The sequence below is a fragment of the Dermacentor albipictus genome, chromosome 1 (genome assembly GCF_038994185.2).
Source record: "Dermacentor albipictus isolate Rhodes 1998 colony chromosome 1, USDA_Dalb.pri_finalv2, whole genome shotgun sequence".
NCBI classification, from domain to species: domain Eukaryota; kingdom Metazoa; phylum Arthropoda; class Arachnida; order Ixodida; family Ixodidae; genus Dermacentor; species Dermacentor albipictus.
The window spans coordinates 161,017,831-161,040,809 of NC_091821.1; the positions used below are offsets into that span (position 1 = coordinate 161,017,831).

General features: G+C 44.8%; 1 protein-coding gene across 4 annotated transcripts in view; it reads right to left on the reverse strand.

Moving 5' to 3' along the window:
- The window catches only part of CadN (neural cadherin), a 300,943-nt gene that overhangs the window by 230,116 nt on the left and 47,848 nt on the right, over positions 1-22,979 (reverse strand). For all 4 annotated transcript variants that reach the window (XM_065443455.2, XM_065443446.2, XM_065443469.2 and 1 more), the window contains exons 3-9: positions 13,410-13,601; positions 12,780-13,026; positions 11,439-11,655; positions 8,579-8,690; positions 7,494-7,886; positions 5,046-5,284; positions 2,445-2,570 (exon numbers count right to left, since the gene is read on the reverse strand). In XM_065443455.2, the coding sequence (XP_065299527.1) occupies positions 2,445-2,570; positions 5,046-5,284; positions 7,494-7,886; positions 8,579-8,690; positions 11,439-11,655; positions 12,780-13,026; positions 13,410-13,601 (1,526 nt within the window). The remainder of the gene's footprint in view (positions 1-2,444; positions 2,571-5,045; positions 5,285-7,493; positions 7,887-8,578; positions 8,691-11,438; positions 11,656-12,779; positions 13,027-13,409; positions 13,602-22,979) is intronic.

Genomic DNA, 22,979 nt, shown 5'->3' on the forward strand with positions numbered 1-22,979 from the left:
TCTAATGGCCAACTCTGGCTTTAAGCTGGCTATACATGCTATACATACAGTAATTTAACTATTCAACCATAATGGCCATAATTTCAAAAATTTCGCCATGGCATACGACTCATACATCAAGCACAGATCCTTCCCCAGCAATCAAATTGAATGCACCCACGAACCAGCGCTCCGAACTGTTCCCAGTGACAATGTGAATTCACGGCCAGCAGCAAATAATACTATAGACTTAGAGAACTGTACTAAACAGCAACCAGTATCAACAGTTCTTTAAATGGTGCCATGTAGTAGACAAGGCTCATTTCACCACTAACTTGCTCTCAAGCAGAGATACCACAAAGCAATTAAAGTAATATCTAAATACATTTTAAATATTTCGTAAAGTATAAGTGCAGTTGAAAACCAATCAATTCGTTTGAAATATTTGCAAGCCTCAAAGAATGCTGGTACCTCTACTGAACTGGTCGTGTTTTCATTATCTATAAAGATTTGTTGTATTGTGTAGGTCTCTCAGCTACCTCATCGATGACATGGATATGACAGATTGTCAAATATCCCTTCCTAAAGCCACCCTGTTCTGTGGGTTGATTGAAGTCACTGTTGCCCTCATTCTATTCAAAATTTCCTAGGTTAGTCAATGATCTGTACAACACCAAGAGCAAGGCAATGGGACTGAAGTTTTTCTATCCTTAAACATCTGCTTTTGTATGGTATAATATGTTGGCATACTTCCAATTTATGTTACAATTGAAGTCATGAGGCAACTGCATGTAGTCACAAGCTTTTCGAGTACACTATCTACACTATATTTTATATCAACTGCCTATTCCATCTTCTCCCGCTGCTTTTTCTTGAGATGCATCTTGCAAAGCCTTTTTAATTTCATCCCTAGTACTAAAGTGAAACCTCGTTACTACGAACACCACATTAACAGACTTTTCAGATAAACAAATTTTTCAGAAATACCCTGCCAACTTCTTATGGTTTCAATGTAAAAATATTTCAGTACTTTGAACTTCAGAATGCGGAACTTTTCAGAATAAAGATGGTTATTCAGTTTCCATGTCATGCTGACAATGCATCAGTACTGCAAACTATAATTCGTGAATTCGGGGTTTCTTAGATTTTCGTGTATCCTTCACAGCATCCGAAACAGTAGGCTAGCAGACAACAAGATGCAAAAGCGGATGCCGCGGTGCACGGGTTTGGAAAACCTGAGATGGCGCTCAATAAACAAATTTGCGAGAGAATTTTGTTACCCATTGCAGAGGCGACAACGCATGGGTTTTGCGAGCGCATGCTCCGCCCAAACAAATGTTCCCTAGCAACGGAGGCGCGTCTCTTCTTTCGCCCTTCTTTCTGCACACGTTTCTTTCTTTCTGCGGCCATACTAGCCACGCGCGCGGAGAAATGCAACCTCCATACTCGTGGGGATGACACACAGTCGCACTTTGCACTTTCCAGGCGGTGTCGTTTATGCGCGCCTGCGCTTTGGAATCATTCAGGCGTCCACCTCAAGTGAGACAGTTGATGTGTCCATGGCAATGAATGCGAAAAACAAACAAGAAACATTGTGCTTTGGAGGCGACCGGGAGCTTCATTTTAGTCAGTTTTCTCAGCGTCAGCTCGGCACATAAGCGTTGGTGCTTTGGTGGTGAACGGCAGCGGAATCTATGGAAAATAGCAACAGCCCAGGCCGAGAGCCGACAGCGACGTTTTCATAGATAGCTCAAACAGCGACAACTTGTGAACTGATGGGTTGATGGGCAGAATGGTTCATTTTGGGGCTTTCACTGCAGCCAATGACCTTTTAGAATAGCGAACGATTTTCGGCAGACCCGCGTGATTTGTTATATCAAGATCCAACTGCGCATGGAACATTATCTCCTTCTTCGGAACATCAAAAAAAAAAAATGGGGTTTTACGTGCCAAAACCACTTTCCGATTATGAGGCACGCCGTAGTCGAGGGCTCCAGAAATTTCGACCACCTTGGGTTCTTTAACGTGCACCTAAATCTGAGCACATGGGTGTTTTCGCATTTCACCCCCATCAAAATGCGGCCACCGTGGCCGGGATTCGATCCCGCGACCTCGTGCTCAGCAGCCTCGGAACATCCAGATGTGGTGACGCGGTTCTCCTGGCTACTGCACAGTTCAGTATGGAATTCATCTGCTGCTCTTATACCAAAATGTGAAATATAGCAGCCTATAATCATCACAAAAATGACAGACATCTTGCATTAGTAATTGGCTTGTTCCACTGTTATCGGGAGCCACAACACCAGACATGCCATGCGTTTCCATGGCTATGGATACGGCAAATCAAAGTTACAACTTGCAAGGCCAGCCACTCTTCCATCATAAGATGCAGAATATAGCAAGGGTTTGTGCCCAGAAAAACAGAATAGGAGAGGGTACACACAAACATGCATGAGCCCTCTTACCTTGTTTGTCCTGATTTCTCCAGTGAGCTCATCAACACTGAACTTTGTGCCTTTCTGATTAGGCTGCTGGACAATGGAGTAGCGTACTTGACCATTGTGACCCTTGTCAAGATCTCTTGCTTTCACCTAAGAAGACAAGCAGCGACTATGAGACCACAAATCAAAACCACTGCTTAGCAAAGCGTAGTGCTCCAGTCAGAAAATGCCATTCTTATACTAAAAATAGGACCTTCATAAATATTGTAATAGGGCATTAGTATTATTATATAATATGTACACAGATATTATTAACACTCTGAATCACATCATAAGCACTGAATATTGCTGCAAACAAATCACATTTTAATTAAAAAGCTAGAATTAAAAACAATTAAGATATGTCAGTGCACAAATATTCAAGCATTTGGTCACACTGAAACAAAATAGGAAACATTTGAAGCATGATATAGAATGAAATAACATGGCTGTCACATCAAATTCCTCTACTACAGAATGAGAACGGCATCATTTTTCTAGAGGTCTCTCAAAATTTCTTCTTCAATATGAACAAAAAAGCCACAGCTTATATCATACTCGACTAAATGATTACTCTGGAGTGTTCTTGCCAGGACATGGCGATTCGACAGGTCGAAATGGGCCGCTTATTATATTCAGCTGGACATTTTCAAATGCCCCTAGCTCAGAGAGCCTCAAGGCTCTGACATATACCGCTGCAGCAGTCTGCAGGATCTGGCTCCCTTCCAGTGATCTGGCCATGCCATGCATTCATGCAGCAGTATAGACTTTTCCTTTTGAGAACAATCTTGCCATCCAGTGCCTTTCATGCAATTGTTAACTTCGCTCTGATGCCTCCTGCTTGTGCTTGACGCCAGACATGTGTGAAAAAGCTTTTTTGAATGTATTGGTCTTGCCCTCATTTGCTGTCTTCAGCTCATTCAGCCACTAGTTGAACCAGTGGCTTGCATTGCCTTCCGAGCAGCTCTTGCCACAAGAATGGGCATAGCTGTGCTTTTTCACTTCCCTCATAGGGCTGCTACAAGGCCACAGCACGAAAAAAAAAGAATGTCGACCAAGAGGAAAGAAAAATATTAAAATATGTTTCGGCTCTCACACAAGAGCCTTGCTCCCAATGAGAACAATGTGAAAGAGCAGAAGGTTGTGTAGGCTTGAAGAGGCTGCCGTCACTGCGGTTCAGAGTGTGTCAGAGTCTGTTCTCGCCTCTCACCCACTGCATAAACACACTACCATCCCTTACGTTCCGAGTGAATCACTTGCCTACTTGTACAATGCGTACACTTGTACAACACGCCCATTTGTACAACATGCACAACAAGCAGGTAGCACATGCTTCTTCCAATGCGCTGGTAAATGGCAGATAAAACCAACAAGGAGGACTTTTCTGGTGTCATCTACATGGTGCCATGTGCAGAGTGCAAGCAGATGTATATTCGCAAAAGTGGAAATTTAGGCTAAGATTGCAGCACCGTGTAAACAACGTCAAAAAGAAAAACACTGCCTTTAACAGTAATGCCGTCCACACGGTATTTTTGGGGATGAAACATACCGAGGCCAGGCACACATTATTACAACAAAAAAAAAAGACATACACCACATTTGCATCTTGAATCTATGTTCATCCAGACTGCTGAGCAGACTCAACCGCAGTTATGGCAGTCTTCCACACGCGAGATGGTGGCGAAGATGACGGCACCAACTCATGCTCTCCCATATTATTTCTGCTTCCAGGGCAACCTCCAACTTAAACCCAACAATACGAGTGAGGAAGTGCCATTTGGAGAATTTCACATATCCCCTATTATGCCACTGAAGATCAAGGTTAACAGTGGTTGGCTACCTTGAGAAGCAAAGAGCTAAACCACATGTGCATTGGCAGCAAAGGAAAAATTAAAATGGCTCCACACAAATGCAAATGGCTGGCCTGGTATTACAGTCCACTTATAACAATACAATCTACAAGTGGTTACAGCAAAACCCTTCATTGTAGAGTAGAGGAGTATAAAATCAGTCACGATAAAACAAATGGTCATAATAATATTTGGGGTTTTACGTGCCAAAACCACTTTCTGATTATGAGGCACGCCGTAGTGGAGGACTCCGGAAATTTAGACCACCTGGGGTTCTTTAACGTGCACCTAAATCTAAGCACATGGGTGTTTTCGCATTTCGCCCCCATCGAAATGCGGCCGCCGTGGCCGGGATTCGATCCCGCGACCTCGTGCTCAGCAGCCCAACACCATAGCCACTGAGCAACCACGGCGGGTACAAACAAATGGTCATAGGTCAATCACATTTTTATATTTCTTAATGGTCATCAGTAGATTGCAATTTATAGCAGGCCTTACAGATGCCCAAGTACAAAATTAATACCTTTCTATTGATAGAACGAGAAGTTAACAGGAAAAAAGGAAAAGCTATATTAGAGAGTTGTCTTGCAGAGCTCATTTTAAACTGTCATGTAATAAATGCACAGGCAAAACTATGAATGTATAATAATACATCACATCAAAAAAATAGACAATGTGCAATCATTTAAATGACTCCACCAAAGAGGCAGTGCCTTGTGCATTTTTAAAGACTTACCTTGATGACTGATGTTCCACTCTGTGCACCCTCTTCTACCTTTGGTGTGTACGTCTGGCACTCCTCAAAAACAGGCTTATTGTCATTCACATCCGTAATGAACACAACCACAAGGGCTGTGCTTGTATGAGGGGTCAACGCCCCATTACGACAGCAGGCGCCATCATCCCGTGCTGTCACATTCAGCTCATATTTGTCTTTGTCCAGGTGTATGGGACCATTGATGAGCCGAATAACACCTGCAGATGAAGAAAACCTACATCACAGTATGCTCTCACGCAAATCTTGCCGTTTTTGGGACGCACAAAAACAAAATGATTCACTATGACCTCACATCTACTTGCTAATGATGCCAAAATGTGAAAACAAAGAAAAAAAAGGCCCATGAAGATTTCATTTTTACCATTAAGCGTGACCTCAAGAGTGTGAATTAAAATGTTTTCAAAGCCTTGCGCAAGAGAGCAATGAAACATACAGTCCAACCCCAATATATCAAACTCTAAGGGGATCGCGAAATAGTTTGACATATTGACAATCCGAAATATAAAATATGCCTCTCTGCAGCTGATCTGAAAACTCAACTCTCACATCTAGGACAGACTCCTGGCAACATGAAAAGAGGGAATTTACCGATCATATGCCCAGAGCCACTGAGTAAAAAAAGATCGAGGGCCATCCATTTCTCGTGGAGCATGTTTACCAGACTGGGAGGCCTTAAAATAATGTGTTCATGCTCTTTCCACAACGAATGACCGCAAGTAGTTTGCTTCACTGCACGATAACCAGTTCCATCTATCAGTATGCTTCACCACATTACACCATTGTAATGTAGCGAACATTTCTAAAGCAAATCCGGCATTATGGAACGCACATAAGATCCTTGCTACACGAGCCCTCTGTATATTGAGGCAACTTTTCCACCATGGCATGTGCTGCCTTTGATATTTAATGCCTTGACAGCACCTGCCAAAACAGTGCCATTTCGTGAACGTGAATATTTCCAATAACGCGAGAAGTGGTTACAGTCTCGTTAGGAGAAGCGCACTTGCAGGGGAGTATCACAGTGCAGCGCTTGACACACTGAATGTGGTAGTACACGCGAATTTGATATATGCATAGTACTGTGCTACACATTTGCATGGGATTTCCGAAGGGGTGTTATAACTGTTCGATACAGACAATCATACAATATACCCAAATTTGATATATATGCAGGTGTGACTAATAATAAATGATATGGATAAATGATCTGCCTTGTCACATAACCTCAAATTTACGTTTGCATGCTGATGACTGCATATCATACTACATAAAATTTCCTGCCTATATCATTTACAGCTTCAAAAATCACTTTAATTTTAGCTCTTGGTGCGCTACCTGGCAAATGACAATTAACATCCATAAAACCGTCATCATGACTTGCTAATAAAACCACACCTTCCGTTTTTTTGTTTCTTACAAAATTGGTAATAGCCCCATTCGGAGCGTTAGTGAATGTAAATACTTTGGGTGTTATTTTCACACCCAGTATGTCTTGTCCCAAACACAGATTTAATAACCTCAAAGGCACTGAATAAGTTGGGCTATCTGCACCGCATGCTGACCCCGGTCCGAAGGTATAGCAAACTACTGATGTATAAATCTCTAATCCGGCCTTTACTAGAATATACGTCTCCTGTCTGAAATCCACACAAGCAATGTGACACTAATCAAATCAAGGCCATCCAAAAGAAAGCTGTCTGCTTCATATGCCGCAGGCTCGATAGAGATCTTTCACCTTCCGCAGCACTTCCATCCCTAAGCTTGCAACCACTCTCAGATGGCCAATGCACAGAATCGCTAAAGTTTCTGCACTGCATTAACTTCTCTTGCTGTATTTCATCAGATAATTATAACTCCTGCTAAACCATCCAATACTAGAAGTCCCCGTCACTTAAACATAGCGCCTTCTTTTGTCCGTACAGGCACTTTCAAATATAGTTTCTTTCTCTGTGTTATTGAATACTGGAATTCTATGCCTGGTAATACTCGCTCTCTGCCTTTAACCTTATATTTAGTGACCATTGAATAGGTAGTTATTTTCACTGCGTCTGTATTGTTCCTATTGCCTTTGTTATTTGTCATTGTTCTGCTTTTCATACCCACTCCTCCAATAGCTCAATAGGGCTGCAGTATGTACAAATAAATAAAATATAACTGAATTTCACTACACTGACTGATTAATGAACAAGCACAAGCACACAGCAGGAAACAGTGCAAAAGCTTGTTTCAGGAAAAGTATGCCCCGATATCTAAAAGTTCAACATCCACAGTATGTATTTGGCAATAATAATCTGGCTCCTAGCACCTATGAGCAGATACAGTCCTATTAAGAGAAGCAAATAGTAAATTTGCATGCTTGGAGCTTTACAAACAACTGTATCGTTTAAACTAAGCAGTTTATGTTACCTGTCCTCTCTTCAATCTGGAACATGCCAGAGGTAGTGCCACTGTTGACAAATCCAAAGAGGATGTTGTCGCCATCCTTGTCACTGGCCACTACAGTGGTCACAAGAGTGCTGGGCCCAGCATTTTCATCTACATTTGGCGTGTAGACATCTTGGCTGAACTTTGGTGACTCATCGTTTTTGTTTTCAGTGTAGATGCGTATTGTGGCAGTGCCAGTCAATGGTGGCTCCCCCCGGTCCGTGGCGCGCACAGTCAACACATATGTGTTGTTCACATCAGCATCGAGCCGCCGGTTGGAGTACACCACACCCCTGCTGTCGATGGTGAAATCTTCCTTATCGAGCGAGTATGTCAGTTCAGCATTGCGGCCTGTGTCCATATCCGTTGCCGACACTGCAAGAACAAGCACGTTTGCCCACACAGGAACTTTAATAAATACGTCTTCGACTGTGACCAAGGCACATGAACGAATGGTCAGAAATGTGCATGTCTTGGCCACTAAATAAATTACATATGCTATGTATCAGTAAGAACTAGCTCAAGTACTTCTCACTAGCAAGCATTGTGTATAAGTCTTGTCGAGTGAAAAAGAAAGAAAACAATCTCTGATAACCAGAAGACATAAAAGCAAATTATATTTTCACAAGCTTTTGCGTGGTCCATGTGGCCCTGCTCAGTCTTTCTAAACACCCTACTTTTTCCCTCTGCCACAGAGTTGTCTACGATTGAAGAAACTCGTCACTTCATTTCTGGACATGTTAGCCTACAAGAAGTCATTTACTATTTATATGGCCCAATTTATAAAATGAGTTAGACCAAGGCTTTAAGGCGTCGTTAAGCATATATAGGCTTCACATAATACAACCTTTTGTGAATGCAAAGCTGGATATTGCTTTGTAAAGCTGTCGAATTCTTTTAAAGAAGGAGATGTCGCCAGGCATTTCACCTTCACACTGCAGCTTCTTCAGGCACTGCTGATCACAATTTCTCTCTATGCAAGTGCTGTCCACCATAGTGCCAGTGGCAATTTTTGATGGCCACACACTCTATTACACATAGAAATGATGATGTAGCCAAACCCTCACCCTGAAGTATGGATGTTCCCACTGCGATGTCTTCATCAACATTGTGGGCTTGATAATCTGGCAGTTCAAATCGTGGAGCATTGTCATTCACATCAGTAACTTTGATTGTTAGCTGAAATAGAAAAAACAAAAGAAAGCACAAGATATAATCAACAAAGCTGTAAGACCTGTCCATTTGGAACATTATTTTTAAAAATTGGCAGTTTCACCTAAGCACGAAACATATTGAAAGCGATATCATAGTTTAGCATTGCAGTGAAAGTGTTTCGGAGCACTGGCCAGCAGCATTGCCAGCGGCCAGGAACAGGAGTGCTGCCAGTATCATTGCAGGCGTCGCACCTTGTTGGTGCACGAGATAAGACTGAATAAAAAACGCCGGTGTTTGTCAGCGTCCAAACAAAAGATTAGATACATTTAACTTGACATTAACTGTCCGTTCCGCTCAGGCCATTGTTGCCTGGTATACACAAAGCTGCTGAACAGGAACGTGTGCACACAGCGCTAATACCAGCAGCGGAAGCCAGAACACTGCCCTGGATCCAGCAGAGCTGATTAAGCAGAGCGTGACGGTGCATCCACTTGGCTTCACAGTTCTTGTCACCAAATGGTCCCTGAAGAGCTTCTACTGCAGCACACACGGGCCACACGTGCACGATACCATGGCCGCACAACGACAATGGCGCAAATGCGCCTCAGGCATCCGTATAAATTGCTACTACGATAAAATGCATTTCTTAGAACATAAGAACTGACAAAAGTGTTACTATGAAGCACAAAGTACAAAGCAACCAAGTACAGTCAAACCCGGCTATATCAATCTCGCCAAAAAACGCCTATCAGTTTGATATAGAGCACAATTCGATATATGCCTGCTAAATAATTGGATGTCATAAAAGCACATACCATTTATAAAATCGCTTTTATTGATGAAACTAGCTTAGTTTCGCACGAAATAGTCCTGCATTTTCTTCTGATAGGGCAATTTCGCTGCGTGCGACGCACGCATTTTTCACTTTGTTTAAGGAGTCGGAACAGCAGACCCCGCAACATTCCGCATTAGCGCAGAAGCACCGGACTAGTGCGAGCGCACCAATCACTTCGGAGGATGTGGGCCAAAGACTGTCATTGCTTTCCTCATTGTGCCCACTTTCACTTGTGCTTGGCACGATGTCGGCAATGTAGTCTTCGTTTCCGGGCTCTCCCGTGGTCGCGACACCATCATTTGCGTTCACAAACTCGTCCATCGTTGGTTCGTCAACAGCTTCCGGAAATTCTGACAGCTCGCTCCAAACATCGGCAACAGCTTCGTCGCATTAATCAGAATTTACAGTCATCACCGAGCACACGAAAGTCGGTACAGCTGAAGCTATTTCGGATGAACTACTCTTACACGGCCGTGCGTACGTGTCGGGCGCCACGGGCACTACGGGCAGCGTGTCGCGAGTTAGGTCGCTTTAGCCCTAATTTCCCCCTTCAAGATCGTGCCGAGAGTGCACCTCGGAATCTCGTGTGTTGCGGGGACATCCGACTTCTCACCGCGTTCGATCCGATTATTGATTTCGAACTTCACGACGAAAGGCGAATTCTGCTGTTTCATCACTGCAACACTGCGGGAGAAGGCGCACAAGGCTCACACAATGAACCAGAAAAGCAGCGAGACAACTCGCACTTTCACCATCTTGCACGACGAGGGCACAAGAGCCTCTGAGCAAGCGCTGCGGGCGGGCCAGGATCATTTTTTGCAGGGTGGTGTCGGCGGCTCCGAGGTAGCATGGTCACGTAGGGAGAGTGGTTGGATGGAGCCGCGCCGCCGGGTCTTCCCGTTACCGCGAGGAAAAGCCAACTTCCGGGGGCACTTTCCGCCGCTTCACGTTCGATATATCGGGAGTCGCTACTATTTTTGTTCGATGTAAGCGTAATTTTTGCTATATATACTCATTGTAACTATACCGTGTCCAGAAATTGTTCGATATATGAAATAATTCGATGTAAATGGGTTCGATATAGTCGGGTTCAACTGTAGTCAACTACTGAAGGGAACAGCCAGGAGGTAGTCAGCCATCAATTACAGCCGAGATATGGCATGAAGAGCTGCAGCTTATGCGTCTACATGATGCATCATTTGCACCACTTTTTTCTGAAAAATTTGCAAGAAAATTACAAGTTATGTGTCGAACGCCGCAATAACGAAACCATCGGGGAAGGAAATTTCATTGATCCAAGACTGCTTCTTAAGATATCTTCACTGCCGAGAGGGAGCAAATGCACTGAACTCTATGGACGTTCACCAGGGGCAACAGATTTCTTTGTTGCCACAAGAATTTCTATCTTGAGGGTTTTCATTAATAAGGGGTTGAACTGCATTATTCCCCAAGGGATGCTGCCGAGTCTTCAGCTTTATTAATCTAGACCAAGTGCAATGATAAGGCCAGGTAGCTTGTTAAAATAAACCTCTCTTTAAAAGCTGAGTGGCAAGTTCCACTGCTTTCAGTGTTCTAACCTGCTCTTTCTCTCGCATTTCCTAGTACTGAAAAGATATGTGCAATCCTATGTGGCCTTATGCTGAGGGCTTCATGCAGCGATCAAATTTCTCTATAGAGGAGGAAGGTCAGTAAAGGCTGTTTTTGATACTACCTGCAGCTAAAATGGGGAGGGAAAGGGGGGGGGGGTCCTTTCTATCCAACAGACATAAGATGTCGAAAAATATTTCAGTCCCTATTAGAGCATAACATACATATGTCTCTGCAGGCATGTGGAGAACTCCCATTCCTCAACTGGCCAGCTCCTCAATTTCCCCACACTGTGCGAGTCGTGTCATGAGGTCTCAAAGTTAAACCTGGACAATTAAATTTTTGCTCACTTCAACTGATGTTGAAAATCCTCCAGAGTCTTCAGTTGCAGTCACAATTAGCGAGTATGACTTTGGCTGCCTGAGGTCTTCATAGTCAAGCTCCTTGGCCAATTTCACCACTCCGCTGGTAGGTCCGATGTTGAAGGTACCAGCTCCCTTGCCCTGGGCTCGCAGGGTGTACCGAATTTCCCGATCGGCAAAAGATTTGGCCTTCACCTCGATGATGCTGAGATGAACAAGCAAGAGTAAAGCAAATAATTTTACTATGAGCTCCACAAATATGGCAAGAACTTAAGGCATATATACCTACTAGAATATATATTACAATTTTCAAATATTACGAGTCAGTTTACTCGTCACAAAGGTGTAATGCTCCACAGAACAAATGGAGTTTTTCTTTGAGCATAAAAGATTGGCAAACACTGACACATAAAACTGTCTAAGTGTAACCACAACACCAAAAAAAAAAAAATTTTACTGCAAGTGACAACTACAATAAAGTTGAGAGTGTCGTATACAAACCTGGCTTACAAAAGCAAGGAAATGCTAAATTTTTTTCAAGCCTACCAGTACAACATACTCAACACTTGTGATATCACTCATTTCTACAACACTGAGATACATCATAATGCTCACTCATCCGGGTATTTCTTTCCCCATCTTAGTTTTTCAATGCTGCATATTGTACACCAGCAAGAGAGCCATCAGCTTTTCTTTAAAACATGCACTAATTACCTAATAAAGTCGTCGCAAATGATTTAACTCTTTATACAACAGTAAACAGTTATACAACTGCACGAACAATCACAGAGAGAGCAAACAAGGACAGCCACGCCTGTCCTTGTTTGCTTTCTCCGATTGTTTGTTCACACAGTTATAAAACTGTGCTAATATCCACCAACTCCTCGAACAACAAGTGATTCTAATCGTTATACAATAGTGATAGCAATGAACCTAACATTTCCATTAAATTATTTTTGAAATATGAACCTAAACATGTGCAAAATGCCACAACATGCATAAACATGCAAGTGCACCATCATGCATCAGAACGAGTAATATGCAATGATTAGAAGAAGCTTGTGGTACTTCCATGTCGAATGAAATTATGTTTAAAGTGATGTGAAGCCCATCATTTCAAACAGTAAACCATTGTTAACAATAGTTTACAGCTGGACAACAAAATTCCCTGCTCCTCAATGTATACGTGACATAAAAATCTGTTGAGGTCGCTAAGGCTGAGTAAAATACCTGATCCAGCAATACAGTACAGCAAAGAATTGCCAGTGTTTTGATAATGTAATAATATCATGTGCAGCAATCAGTTTTGGAAGTTGTTGGGTAACTCACTCCGAGTCTTTCTTTTGATTCTCTGGTATCACAGCTTCATAGAAGGGCACATAAAACTGAGGTTGGCGCTTGCCACCAACCACTGAGAGGCGTTCTTCTCGTGTTGACTGGTGCTGTCTATCTCCAACTTGGCCATTCAGATCTTCAGCCTTGACATATAGCACATACTCCTTGTCCAGCATAAACGGTGCATTGCCCAGGGTCACCACCTCACCCGAGTGCGGGTCCACGTCAAACCTGTTGCCACCTGTACCAGAACAAAAATGAAAGGCTTATAAATAGTTCCAGTATATTAAACAAAGGCACCAATTTCAAAGAATGTTGCAGTTACTATTACCTATATCTGCATACTTAAAACACATGCATACTAGGAGATCTTTGAAGTGCTTGAAGATCAAATGCAACACGAGACCTTTAAACATTGAAGGCTCAGAAAAAGTTTATTAAAAAATAGTGCAGTGATTGAATAGTAAGAATACTTAACTTAACCTATAAAACAAAGAAGTCAACAATCAAGATGTCTTGTGCCTTTTAAAATATAATGGGGAATGCTGGATAAAACATTATTTGCAAATGCTTCTTGACAGTGTGCTCCATTCAAGCACAAGTATGAAGTGCAAAGGGACTTACTCCTGTCGCGCACAATAGAGTAGCGAATATTGTGGTCCGTGTCCGGATCCCTGGCCTGCAACTTGAAGACAGGAGTGCCGGCCGGGGCATTCAACTGTACAACAGCCTGCATCGGAATCGGCCGGTTGATAAAGTAGGGAGGCTCATCGTTCACGTCCGCTATCCGGATGATGATTCGTTGCCGCTCCTTCTCTGCATAGTTCAAGTAGGAAACCACAAAAAGCCATTAGCATCTAGCAATGAAGCCGGTAAGAATATGGTAACAAAAGCTCCAAGAAACACCTCCATCTACTCTCACTACAACCGTAAAAAATTATAGTCAACAATACAAGTAGACTGAAGATAAAGACAGAAGTAGAAATCAATAACAGACTGAAATGAGCTCGAAATCTAATTTATTCAAAAATTCTGTGACGTACTAGAATAGTAAGTGTTGAAAGATGTTAATAGTTACAGCATATACCAAGACAGTAGTTAGAATAAAAAAAGTGCAATAAGAAATCGTCACATTTTGAAGATCTGTGCCAGTATTCCCAAACATTCTTACAAACTATTGTTTCCTCACTAGTTGACATTCAAGCCCCCAACACACATGACATCAACCAGCACAATAATAAGATCACTGCCCTAGTGAACTGCGAATGGGGCTTATGTAAAAAAATTTTCTGTGGCTCAAAAACAAGACAGAAAGGCATGCCATTTCCTTTTTCTTCTGCCCCACTATGAAACAAAATATGGTTATTTCAACCAACACAGCTTTGTCCCGTAAACAAAACTACCTGGAAAAGCCCAGCAACCTGGACAGCACTTTCAACATTTTGATTCCACATTTCAATCGTTCTATATCTACACTTCCCCCATTGTCACAGGACCAGGCAAAAAAAAAGCATGCCAAGAAACTACTTTCCTTTTAAAAATTAAAAATTAAATTATGGGGTTTTACGTGCCAAAACCACTTTCTGATTATGAGGCACGCCGTAGTGGAGGTCTCCGGAAATTTCGACCACCTGGGGTTCTTTAACGTGCACCTAAATCTAAGCACACGGGTGTTTTCGCATTTCGCCCCCATCGAAATGCGGCCGCCATGGCTGGGATTCGATCCCGCGACGATGTGCTCAGCAGCCCAACACCATAGCCACTGAACAATACTTTCCTTTTAGCAACATGCTATTCAGTTTTGAATCACCATATTCACTAGTGTTCTGCAGAAGCAGCTCATTTCTATGCCATCCCATCAGAATGCCTGATCTAGAAAAATGTAATGCATGCCTCACAGAACCAGAAGCTCAAGGCAATTTTGTCTTTTGGACACTTGTATTGTAGTTAAATTGATAAAGATGTCACTGCAAGGATTGTACATGCAAGGTAAACTCCTGTACACAGTGAATTCTTGCAACATGCAAATCTAGTGAGGTTAACAAGTCATGCAGATTACCAGAAGATGTGCCAAATCATAACATTATTATTCCCACAAGGTGTCACAGGGAGCCTCATACAAAGACACACCCAGCTTCATAGTTTCAGAAATGGTCCTTATGTTTCCATATATTTACTGTTTTGCCACTGATTAGAACCAATGCCAAAGCAGAGCTCCTTCAAACAAATGCACGAATGACCTGTGTCACATCGGAGAAAGACCAAAAAAGACCCATTCTCATCACTTTGCTGTCAAATTGCTTCAGTACCAGCATGTAAGTGACCTCACACCTGCTGGAGTGCTGTAGTTTCAGATCCTTTAAGTGGGTCTACAAGAAACTGCAGAGCTGCAGATAAAGCTGCCCATAAAAAACACCTCACTGGATGACTGCTTTCAAAGAATGACATACCTGATAATAAAGGCAATATAATGTTAACAAATACTACTAACACATCTCCACATGGTCACAGAAAATAACAGTTCTTATCTTTTTTGTAAAAGGTTACTAATACAAAAGCGTATTTAACATGTAGCTAGCATTCCTGTTTTTTGACATTACAAGAATGCAATGCTTCTTCAATGTGACAACATTTCTTTTTAAGAAGGGTAATGAAATAAGGTCACTTAGCATCGATGTCTTGCTTCACTCAGTAATTAAACCTGAGCACAAATAAGAACGAAGTGTAAGCCAGGTATAGGCCAGCAGAAGTAAACCTCCACTCAGCACAGATAAATGCACAGCAGCATCTCCCAGCATTTTTACCACTTTTCAGCGAAGCCAAACAAGCTCCATTCATACTCTTGTGTTCAACATACAGCTAGAACATGAACTGTGTGCTGTGCTTTACTGCATCCATGAACATTAAATGTCAGTGGCAAAGAGCAATAATATATGCTCCAAAAGCTGCCAATGTCTACCAGCAGTGGCCACTCATTTTGATATCTCTGAACAAGAGCAGAAATTTATTAACTTGTTTTCCTTTTCTTTTTATTGCATGGTCGTGGTGGTAGCATTTCATCTGTGCTTACTTCCACCTTTTAGAACACTGCACTTCTCCCTGCTAGTTCATCCAGCTTTGCTCTTCAGAAGGCAAAATTCGCTTTTTTTTTTTTTCCCTGCAAAAACATTTGGGACAGCAATGGCTCTAGTATGCACCAGTTGAAATGCCTGGGCACTGCTGCCAATTTGTGGCATGTTAAAGTTATCTACACTGAAGTGCTACTGGTGCGAGGACCCACTGGCGAAGTAAGGGACGGCCTTCCAGACCCAGGAGACCCAAGTTTAACTGAAAAGTTTTTACTAACATTTTCCATTCCCAAACTTTCCATTCTTTAAAATGGCCCAAAATAAAGCAATAAATTGCTGTTTTTTCACATCAGTTGCACAAATTACAGACAGGATGTGGATTCATGTGGGAAAAACAGAAGGACAAGGACAGATGGATGTTTACCTAAGATTGTGGGTACACATAAAATCAGCATAATCAGCATAGCAAGCAACCAAATATTGTGTGCGTTATTGAAGTAAATGGAATTAGAAATTGTCCGAGTTCAAAATCAGCCCACTCAACTTTCTCCTAAAAAACGAAATGCTCCACTGAAAAAAAAAAAAAAGAAACAACCAATTTTTATCAGAACGGTAAATTACCTTTTGAACAGGCCTCTAAGGCAACTTTAAATCCTACTTAATAAAAGTGATGTAAATGACAAAGTGTGTTGAGATCCAAACATATAAAAAAATTGTTTACCACACGGCTGATGTAAATTTGCATCTCAAAAGTATCCTCTCAGGTCTTCAGCTGGGCCAGCAACCCTCACTAGCATTGCCTGCTAAGTATGAAACAGTATAGCTGTGGCATAACTACTGTAGATACCAATTTCCCTAATGGAAAGCAAAGAAAAATTTTCCTGTATTTTCCCATAATTTTTCATTAATTCCCTGAAAATTACAGGTTTTCTTGATGGTAGACCCAGAATGTGCTCCCAACACCCATGCTTAGTGGTGCAACATTCAAATCACAAAAAACAGCAAGGTTATGAGCAAACATCCCTTTTTTTATCCCACAAATATCTCAAAAGTGCAAGCCCATTTGCAAATTGTGCCCTGAACACTATTTTACCTTAACTCGACACGAACTCCACAGATTAACTAGTCATACCCATCCGCCACAAAAGATAATCCAATCCCAGAAAAGCTCACATAAACTTGCACAGCAGACCTGAAAATGAAGGAAGAATTCAAAATGAGCCCACTTAATGATAAAACTAAATATTAGCATAAAGTGCGTAGTCCAACTGTCACCACTAACATTGAGTACCTTATTTAGGACAAGCTATGCATATTGTGTGAAAGAGACTGAAGCCTAGTTCTTGGTTTGATGCAGGTATAATATTGTTGAATTCTAGCCAGTGTAAAGAACAGATTATGGGACAATTAGAAAGCTAGCATCTTCGCCTTTAATGTTCTGTACCATAAAAATAAAGCCTAATCACATAACAAGATGCTTGTGCTACCCACCCCCTATGTCAAAGAACTTTTCCAAAATGGAGCTTTATAAAATGTTTCGGATGCCTTGAGCAAGATGTGTACATGCATGACTTCATTCCAATTTGTTCACAGTTCCATATTTATATAAATGGCAATTTAGTATATAAAAGATCTCAAAAACAAAACGAAAATAAAGTGGAAATTTCATGGCAGAAAAATGAATGCCAGCTGTTACGATTTTCACAGAAAGTACAAATTGTAACTCTTGGTGGCAGCCAACACACATTTGCTAGTACAAACTTTCAGTTTTATTAGAGATGCTCCCCCAACGAAAACACTTGGATTACCGTGCGCACCACCTATGTGTACAAACACCAAACTCCAACAAGCGGAACTTGTGAAGATTAACCTGTCAAAGTTTCAGGGCAAGGATCCATGCTTTGAACAAACTTGGCCTAGTCCTGCGCTAGAGCACTTAGTTCTAACGTGGCAAGTTTCCTGGCGCAGTGCACCGCACCTGGTGCACGTTCAAGGCCAGCGAGACATAAAAAGAAAAACGGACAGGCCATTCTATTTGCGGGGCGCATGCGCGGGCTTTAATTAGGCGCGCCAAGGGACTCCGCGGGGGGATTGGCAGCGGTTTCCCCGGAGGAAAAACAGCAACGGCGCCAGGCAGGAAAATCGAAGTTTCCGAGTCCTCGGAGGAGCCCGGAAGGGCCTTGCGCTCCGGAAATCGGTCGCAAGCCCAACACAGACACTCGCTGCCGGCGCTCACTCAACGGTGGAGCATGTTGCGTCTGACCGCCGCGACGGCCACGGCGCCCTTTGTCCCGCGCTACGGTGGCCATAGCCACGCGAAGGCTAGACTGCGGCGAGGGGGGCTCCCTTCGATGCGATTATTATGGCGGGAAGCAGGGCTCTGTCGACGCAGTCATTACTGCGTTTAGCGCCGCACGAAAGACGACGCGTACCTCTGCCGCGCCCACTGTGTCCTGTGACGCCAAGCGCGGTAATGGATCGATACTAGTATTGGAAACGCGACGTTGCTCGGCGCACGCAATGCCCAGAAACAAGGGTGAGCGTGCAACGACCACGCGCACGTAAAAGCAAAACAGTCGCGGCTTAGGAAAAATCGTCCAACGCACGATGGCAAGTCCCGCAGGGCCAGGACCTCCCACGGCCGCGGCAGATTCGACGAACGGTGGTCGGGAGCACGCTCGTGTGCCTTGTGGTCCGACGTGCTTTTGCGCAAGATACGCCAGGCGCAATCGATCTAGGCGCGAGGCGGTTCGAAGCCCAGTAGGCCTCTCTCGCTGGACAGGCAGTGGCCTGTGCAAGCTCAAGAACGGACCGAACAATGGCGGGGCGCCGAGCCTTGACGCAGCGTCTACAGAAGCGCTGGAGCAAGTGCAAGTACACCTGCACGTGACGGCGGCCATACTTTTTTTTTTCGTAACTCTGACAGGTGCACTCGATCTACTACAGCACATTCAACAGGCTGAATTTACGTTAGAATTCACCAACAAAGAATGAAGGCGCAACTGGAAGTCACGAATGATCGAGTCAGACACGCGGGTCGCAAAAGGTTTCGGAATGCGAAGACTGAAGTAGGCAGCTTGAAAATAAAGATGTACACTTCGGCGTCAGTCATAGTTTTAGGACGTTCAACTCCAATCAACACTTTACATGTTGTTTTCGGCCTTCCTCACTGGCTTTCTCGCCGTCGCGCCGCCGTTATCGCCGGGATCGACCACTCGCGGCACGGCGGGTTATATGCGGCCGCCGCAGCCAGGTTTTCCCAGACACGGGGACTGTTCCAATGAGGGCGACATTCATGGTGCAACACAATAGTCTAAGTACACTGGTAGTGGCATCCTATACGGAAAGAAGCTTTCACAATCTTCGGGACAGCGTAGAGCCTGCTGCAGTCAAAGGAAGACATTGGAATGCGCGTGTATGTATCGTAGTAAAATTTTCGTACAACGAACGTTCTCGCAACGTAGAATAACGCGTTCACTCAGCACACAGCAACCGCTGCATCGCTACCGCCCTTGCCAGGTGCTATCAGCGTGCCAGCCAGCTAGTAGTGCACATGAGCAGGCGGCACCTGGCATGGGTGCGGTAACGGTTATAAGGTTCCGTTACGCCAAAATGTCGCTGTCGTAGCGTATTGGTCTACATATGAAACAAAAACCATCGAAGAACTACACTCTTCCACTCGTTCGCACAGCGAGTAAAAAAACGGGTTCGCTCGGAGTGACGCAGCGCCCACAAAGTACACACAACGTTCGTGCGCTGCGATTAGAGATGCGCAGCTCCCAGAGCATGCGCTGCCCCGGCCTTTCCTATTTCCGCTGACCGAGGGGAATCCCCTGGCGAAATACCTCCACCGCGGAGGAGAGGGTGAGTAGGCCATCGCACCCGTCGCTAGAGGATGGCCGGAAGAGGCACATGCCACCGACGCTTACGTCACGGCCGCGACTACCCAGCGAAAGGCCACGAAGGACGAGCGAAGACGGCCCCAGTACACGAAGAGCCGACGCCGGGATGCCAGTCGCAACTTGGCAACCGACCGCGGTGCCTCCCGCCGCTTCGATTTCGCGGAAGATGAATGAACACCTTCAGTCGCATCTGAAGTCGTACGCCGTGGTATAACGTTCAACTGACTGACCCACAATCCACAGCTATTCAAAAAGGAAAACCGGAAAAGTGCGAAAGAAGTCTAAATGAAAATCAAGCTTTGCCAGGCCGTTTGAGCGCCAGAACGCACGTACCCCGTGCAAAAATTCACTGCAGTCATTGCAGGGCGCACAAAAACAGCGCGTGCGCTTCTCGAGTACGCGGCTTGGTGCAACAAGAGCAAGCCTGCAGGCGCATACAGATCGAGCGGTTTACCATCCGGCATTGCGAAAGGAGGCGGGAGGGGATAACTGGTCTTGTGCGGGCGTGTACCCGCGTGCCTCGGTTCCCGAGTCACTTTTCCGCTGGCAACCGACGGTGAGCTTTTCTTTCTCGAGACTGCTCGGGAGAGCAGCGTCCGCACTTGCCCGTTTTTAACATTTTCCCAGAATCGCTGGCAGCGTAGCACAAGCGCACCTGTGGCGCATGAATACGGTACGTGCCTCGAAACTAGCACGATGGTGAAGAACCGCGCCTTAGTCAACGCCAACAACGTCGCGCATGCTCCACTCAGCTCGATGTGCCACTGAACTACTCGGCCCGTGAGTGCAAGAGGCGCTCATCTGCTAATGTGCTGCCCAGCTGCAATGAATGAACACTTCGTGTGTGTCACCATGTCATGTCACCCGAACCTGTGACATGACATGTTTAGTATGTTCTGCACGTGCATTTGGCGCGATCCTTCCAGAAGGTCCTTCACGAACCTCGTTAATTCCTCGCACAAGTCGGAAGGAAAGTATTCGCTCTAGATTTGTATTAAAGCCCCAACCACCAGCAAGGGGGCGGGCGCGCACAGAGAGCACAATGAGCACTTAATGAGAGCAGCATTCCGGGCAAGTTGGTAATCCATTGCTTAAATGATATTGCGCGACATAAAAACGACACGGACGTGTCGTTTTTATGTCGCGCAATATCATTTAAGCAAATAACGAAAAGATGTGCGGAGATCTGCCCATTGGGCTCACCACGAAATACGACGACGATTCCAGCGAGCTCACGAGACCAGAAGAGAGGGGGAAGCCACTGCGCCCTCTCACGGCAATCAGATACGGCTCTTGTTGTGCGCGCCTTGCAATGAACAAGTGGGACAAAACGACACGAGCCGATGCACCGGCCCACTCTCCGCCTGAGCGACTCGAATTGCTGCCCTTCGATGGCCGCGTCAGGAGGCTGTGCTAAACGAGGGACCTCGTGAGCTGACGCGACATTCCTCGTCGCAAGTCATCGAGGTCCTTGGGGGTAACAAGAGGCAAGCCAAAATTGATGCGCGGGAAAGGAAGCCTTTCGAAACGAGTCGCAGACGTTCACTGGAGCTTCGTAAGGCCCTGCCGACAAGACTCCTCCCATCGAGACCCTTGACCACGTTATTTCGCACATGTATGCGCGCTTCAATCACACGCATGCGAGGCAGCTTGCAGCCAGATTCGAAGCCTTTTAATTTTAAGCAAGAAGCCATTTCGGGCGTGCCCGGTGTGCCTTTGATGCAGTCCAATGACTACGTTCCATATTTCGCGTGCCACGCTGTGGAAGCTACGCAAGAAGTTTGGTCATCAAAATGTATCACTAGAGGCGCGTTCCCTGAGCTGCTTTTCTGCACACCGCTGCATTCCGCCATAATGTCAAAGTCTAATGGCGGCATTTTGAGCCAATCAGAGAGGTTGTAGCCGCAGCCCTCTGGGCCAATCAGAGCTGACAAGATGGCATATTCGCCGATGAATAGCACCCCTGGGCAGGCACGTACCCAAGGGGGGGCCCGGGGGGGCCCGGGCCCCCCCGGGCCCGGGCCCCCCCGCCAAATGTATTTCTTATTTAATTTTATTTCTTAAATGTATTCGTATTAGCCAAATGTATTTCTTATTTAGCCTTCTAATATTGATGCATGAGTTAAAGAGCTAGCAAAAAATTATGCGTTCACTTCCTAGCAGAAGCTTCTTCGTAACCGGCGACACCCACGGCCAGCGAGCGAGGCCTACCGTCTTCATCGATGGCAATTAGGCGCGTCGTTTGAGATATTCCCGTATTTGCCGCGCGCGAAAAAAGGACCGTCGTAACAAGTCAAACAGCTCCGTGAAGCTTTGCTTTGTTCCAGATGGGCCATATTAGTAGGATAAACTCTCCTAAGCGGAACATCATGCTCGGCGCGCTGACTTTGTCGGCAGCCGCCGATCGCTCGAGCCGGCAGGCCTAGCTGCCGGTTGTCGAAGCAGCAGCAGCCGACGGCGCTTGTAATGGAAACGGAGCGGGCTATAAAGTGTTTATTTTCGTGAGTATTTTACCGTCTGTACGATTATGTCGCGGTTAAATGAACGCAGGGCTGGTTCTCTCTGTACTCTGTCGGCAGCAAAGAGCAACTTCAAGGCTAGCCGCCTTGCACGGTGGTCGCTGCGCGCGGCCACTCAGCGAAACCAAGTGCGGACACTCGGCGACACATCGGCAGCGTGTTTCGACGACGCGCACTCTGCTCTTTGTTGAAGGAGTTTATTTCGCTCGCATCAGTCCTGTGCTGGCATCAGCAGCCCCAAATACACGACATTTGTAACGTGATCTTCCTTCAGTGCCGAGCCTCAATGAACCTGGCGAGTAGTGGCAGTTATATATATAGCAGATATTGCCACACGCGATCAGTTTAGGTGGTACGCTTCGAGAAGTCGGAGGTCTATGACATGTACGGAAACTGGAACGGAGTGACGGCGTCTTCAATTATTTTTTTGGCTCCATGAACACACGGGGTTGCCGCGGCAGAGGCCAGGCAGCAGCCGAGAAACGAAACTCGCTCTCTAACTACATACTCTCGCACGCAGAGCACTGCAGCTTTGCCTGTTGTGCGCCAGATGGCGCTCACTATTTTGCAAACCGTCAATTGCGTTTAACTTATCCCTTTGCTTCATTGTTTCCTTGAGTTACGGCTCGCCGCGACGCTGGCAGATGCCCGGAACCATATACACGTGATATGGGTTAGATAAGGTGGGGAATAATGTGAAAGAGC